Below are 5,108 nucleotides of genomic sequence, written 5' to 3' on the forward strand. Positions count from 1 at the left end.
GACTCATTGGAAAAGACTGTGATGCTGGGAGGGATTGGGGGCAGGAGGAGAAGGGGACAACAGAGGATGAGATGGCTGGATGGCATCGCTGACTCGATGGACGTGAGTCTGAGTGAACTCCGGGAGTTGGTGATGGACAGGGAGGCCTGGCGTGCTGCGATTCATGGGGGTCGCAAAGAGTCGGACACGACTGAGTGACTGATCTGATCTGATCTGATATATATTTGACAGCCTCTGATAAATACTCTGTAACTTACAGTCCTGGTTTTTCTTTCTCAGAGACTTCACTCAGTTTGTCCCAAGTGTGCAGGATTTCTTGTGTGGCACAAATAAACCTTTCAGTCTTGCTGGATGTGCTTACTAAAGCAGTTTAAGTTTCCTAAGTCTTTTTCCCAACAAAGAATGATTCAACTCCTTCCTTTTCCATATGTAAGTTTTAAAATTGGGAAGGCTCATAAAAAAATTTTTTGCTTAAGATACTACTTAAGTTCCCATTGGTTTCTTGAATTTTCAGAACCTGCTGTACATTCATTCACATCTTAGCTAAACCTGGAGTTTGTAAAACTAATGCATATTCAAAAATAATGATTATGATAATAGAAGTTTTTTCATTTAAACTTGAAGGCTCTACCATATTTTCCCCACCTCATTGAAATTCAGGTTTTTGAATTTTAAAAACCAAAATCTCTTTTATTTGGCATTACTGTTAGTATTTGTTTATAACGAGTCTTTGTTCTTCAGGATATCCTGGTATCTGTTGAAAGTATGGTAATAGCTCGGATAGAGGCCATAAGTCTGTGTTCCGATCAGCAAACCTTTCTGGAAATCAGAGTCAACAGAAACAATTTGGAACTATCGACTCAGCTTAGAAAGGATAGCTTCCACTCTGAAGACTTTCAAAGACAATTTGCCATCTTGGATGAAGCAATGAAAGGAACAGTGGTCACTTACCTGGGTGGCCTTCCAGGTACCTTCTCACTTTGTCTTTAGTTTTAAAAAGTGTATTTTCAATGAAATTGATAGTATTTTATTTTTTTTTTCTTTTTGTGTACAAGGGTACCCTTTTCTCAACATCCTCACCAACATTTGTTATTTGTTTTATTTTTGAAGATAGCCATTCTGACAGGTGTGAGGTAGTATCTCATTGCGCTCTTGATCTGCATTTCCCTGATGACTAGCGATACTGAGAATTTCTTCACATGTCTGTTGGCCATCTGCACGTCCTCTATGGAAAAATATCTATTTGGGTCTTTTGCCCATGTTTTAATAGGGTTGTATGCTTTTATGATGTTGAGTTTTATGAGCTCTTTAGATATGTTGGATAATAATTTTTATCAGTCATATCATTTGCAAATATTTTCTCCTATTCAGTAGGTTGTCTTTACATTTTGTTTATGGTTTCCTTTGTTAGGGAAAAGCTTTTAAGTGAATTAGATCCCATTTGCTTATTTTTGCTTTTATTTCCTTTACTTTGGAAGACAGATAAAAAAAAAAATATTGTTGCAATTTATGTCAAAGTGTGTTCTGCCTATGTTTTCCTCTAGCAGTTTTATAGTATCAGTCTTAGGCTTAAGTCTTTAATCCATTTTGAGTTATTTTTGTATATGATGTTAGTGAGTGAAGTGTTAGTCACTCAGTTGTATCTGACTCCCTGCAACCCCATGGATTGTCACCTGCCAGGCTCCTCCATCCATGGAATTCTCCAGGCAAGAATACTGGAGTGGGTTGCCATTCCCTCCTCCAGGGGATTTTCCCAACCTGGGGATTGAACTCAGGTCTCCTGCATTGCAGGCAGACTCTTTACCATCTGAAAATGGGTAGCCATTCCCTTCTCCAGGTGACCTTCCCAACCCAGGGATCAAACCCAGGTCTCCCTCATTGGAATCAGACTCTTTACCATCTGAACCACCAGCGAAGCCCATATTGCTCTAATTTCATTCTTTTATATGTGGCTGTCCAGCTTTTCCAACACCACTCACTGAAGAGACTGTTTTTTCTCCATTGTATGTTCTTACCTCTTTTGTTGTAAATGAATTGACCATAAGTGTATGGGTTTATTTCTGGACTTTTTATTCTATTCTGTTCTGTTTTTTTTTTGTTTGTTTTGTTTTTTTTCAGAAAGAGAAATTAAGGAAACAATCTCACTGTTGCATTAAAAAGGATCAAATACTTTGGAATAAGTTTACCTAAGGAGATAAAAGACCTGAACTCAGAAAACTATGAGACTGATGAAAAAAAAAAAAATGATAGTATTTTAAATATGCAATTTTAGTAAAACAGCATCTGTATATATAGAGCATATGTAATTGTAGTAAAGGGGCATCAGAAGGGAAGAGAAAATTCCAGTAACCATTATTCTTTTCCTGGGGGCTTGCATGAACACTTCACTGGTCATTTTTATTTAATTTTTTTAATGGTAAACTGAAACTAACCAAGTTTTGATGCATTTGACTATCCTAGCCAGAAATGATTTGCCATTTTTATTTTATACTCACAGTTGTCACTGAGTTTAATATTTATTCTTCAGTTCAACCATCACTCACCCAATATTTATTAAGACCCTATGTCTCAGGCAATAGAGACACATCAAAAAACAAATGGATACAGTCTCTGCTGTTAAGACCTTTACCATCTAGTGACAGAGGCAGATATTAAACAACTGATTATGAAAATATTTAAAAAATTAAAATTTTCATAACTTCTATGAAGGAAAAGTCGGGGTTGCTTTTAGAGCCTGAAAAATGAGGCCTTGATCTGGTTGTGGGGGCCAGGAACAAGCTCTCTGAGGAAGAGAATAAGATACAACTCTGATATTTGAAGGATTAAATGAAGTTTACCAGGTAATGAGGGTGGAGATTGGAGCTAGTATGCAAACTGTCCATGGCAGAATGGAAAGGGGTTGACATGCTTGAGGAATGTATAGATCAGGACCATGAGAGCACACTGAGCAAGGGAGATGGTCATGCAAGAGGAGGCTGTGAAATGGGTGGTGGGTGGGATTATTACAGACCTGGTTCAGAGTTCTGCGTCTTATTGGAGTCGTAAGTATCATTAAAAAATTTTAGACAAGGAAGTGGTATATCAACGATGCAGTTTAAAAAAATTCCCATGCATGATGGATGCAGATGGACAGGGGGGAGATATAAGTGGATGAGATGAGTTGGGGGCTAATGAAGCAGTGCAGATGAAGAAGCAGTTAACAATAACAGTGGTGACAACTATATTGATTCAAATGGTGAATAACAAACAGTCTGGGCACTGTTCAGAGTGTTTCAAGTGTATCATTTAATATTTAAAGTAGTCCTATGAGGAAAGTACTTTTGTTGTCTCCATTTTACACTTGAGGAAGCTGAGGAAGCTGTTGGACTAGGGTGATGTTAGTGGAGATAGTATACAGTGAATAGATTGGAGATATATGTGAGAAGCAAAGCTAATAGAAATTAATGATTGAAAGAATCTCTTAGGTATTTGGCATGAGCAGTTGCATAGGTGAAGATTCCATTTACCAAGATAGGGAAAACTGGAGGAAAAGTGGTTAATATGGAAAAATATGACATTGGCATCAACATTGTACTTTAAATGACAAAAACATTGAGGCAGAAAATTTTTTAGAAACATTTTTGAATAGTTTGGTGTCTGAATTTCTACTAATCTTTAAAATACTTGAACTGCTCAGTGTGTTCATTTCCCATATATGGAAATTTTCTCTAGGTTTTGGGGGAATATAAGTAAATAGAGTGGAGCAGAATCCCCTGGTGGTCCAGCAGTTAGGATTTGGTGCTTTCATTGTTGTATGTGAGTGCATGCTAAGGGGCTTCAGTCTTGTCTGACTCTTTGGAACCCCATGGACTGTAACCCACCAGGCTCCTCTGTCCATGGAATTCTCCAGACAAGACTACTGGAGTGGCTTACCGTTTCGTTCCCCAGGGGATCTTAGTTAGCCTTACCAGGGATCGAACCCACATCTCCTGCATTGGCAGGCACGTTCTTTACCACTGATCCACCAGGAAAGCCCTTTCATTGCAGTGGCCCAGATTAATCCCTGGCAGTGGAACTGAAATTGCCAAGCCAAGTGGCATGGTCAAGATATATATATATACAAAAGATATAGTAAATAGGTTATAAAAGTTATAAATAGATCCGTTAGATAGATATATCCATTGATAGGCATACATGCATAGTTACATTAATGTGGTTAATTATTAGGAAGTATAATTATGGTTCAAATTAATAAATTCTAAATACATTGAAATCCACCTACTACCTTATTCACAAATTAGTTGAATGTAATTTTAGGAAATCAAACAAACAATGAAAGAGTTCAGAAAAACTAAAAATGTCAGAATTTCTGTGGTTCCAGGACTTTGTCAACAGCACTGAGGACTAATTTTAAGCAAGATGTGTTTAGAAAGCATGAGGAAAAATTGAGGAGAAGTTGAAATTGAGACATTAAGAGTGTGAACGAAAAAGTAAGAGAGCTCCAGAAAAACATCTATTTCTGCTTTATTGCCTATGCCAAAGCCTTTGACTGTGTGGATCACAATAAACTGTGGAAAATTCTGAAAGAGATGGGAATACCAGACCACCTGACCTGCCTCTTGAGAAACCTGTATCCAGGTCAGGAAGCAACAGTTAGAACTGGACATGGAACAACAGATTGGTCCCAAATAGGAAAAGGAGTACGTCAAGGCTGTATATTGTCACCCTGCTTATTTAACTTATATGCAGAGTACGTCATGAGAAACGCTAGGCTGGAAGAAGCACAAGCTGGAATCAAGATTGCCAGGAGAAATATCAATAACCTCAGATATGCAGATGACACCACCCTTATGGCTAAAAGTGAAGAAGAGCTAAAGAGCCTCTTGATCAAAGTGCAAGAGGAGAGTGAAAAAGTTGGCTTAAAGCTCAACATTCAGAAAACTAAGATCATGGCATCTGGTCCCATCACTTCATGGCAAATAGATGGGGAAACAGTGTCAGGCTTTATTTTTTTGGGCTCCAAAATCACTGCAGATGGTGACTGCAGCCATGAAATTAAAAGATGCTTACTCCTTGGAAGGAAAGTTATGACCAACCTAGACAGCATATTCGGAGAAGGCAATGGCACC

At 38.1% G+C, this 5,108-nt stretch overlaps 1 protein-coding gene across 1 annotated transcript in view; it reads left to right on the forward strand.

The window, feature by feature from the left end:
* PROS1 (protein S (alpha)) overlaps positions 1-5,108 on the forward strand; it is a 65,987-nt gene that overhangs the window by 58,483 nt on the left and 2,396 nt on the right. Inside the window, exon 14 of the mRNA XM_010847911.1 lies at positions 742-967. Coding sequence (XP_010846213.1) covers positions 742-967 — 226 coding nt within the window. The remainder of the gene's footprint in view (positions 1-741; positions 968-5,108) is intronic.

The sequence above is a fragment of the Bison bison genome, unplaced genomic scaffold, assembly GCF_000754665.1.
Source record: "Bison bison bison isolate TAMUID 2011002044 unplaced genomic scaffold, Bison_UMD1.0 scf7180017864258, whole genome shotgun sequence".
Lineage (NCBI taxonomy): Eukaryota > Metazoa > Chordata > Mammalia > Artiodactyla > Bovidae > Bison > Bison bison.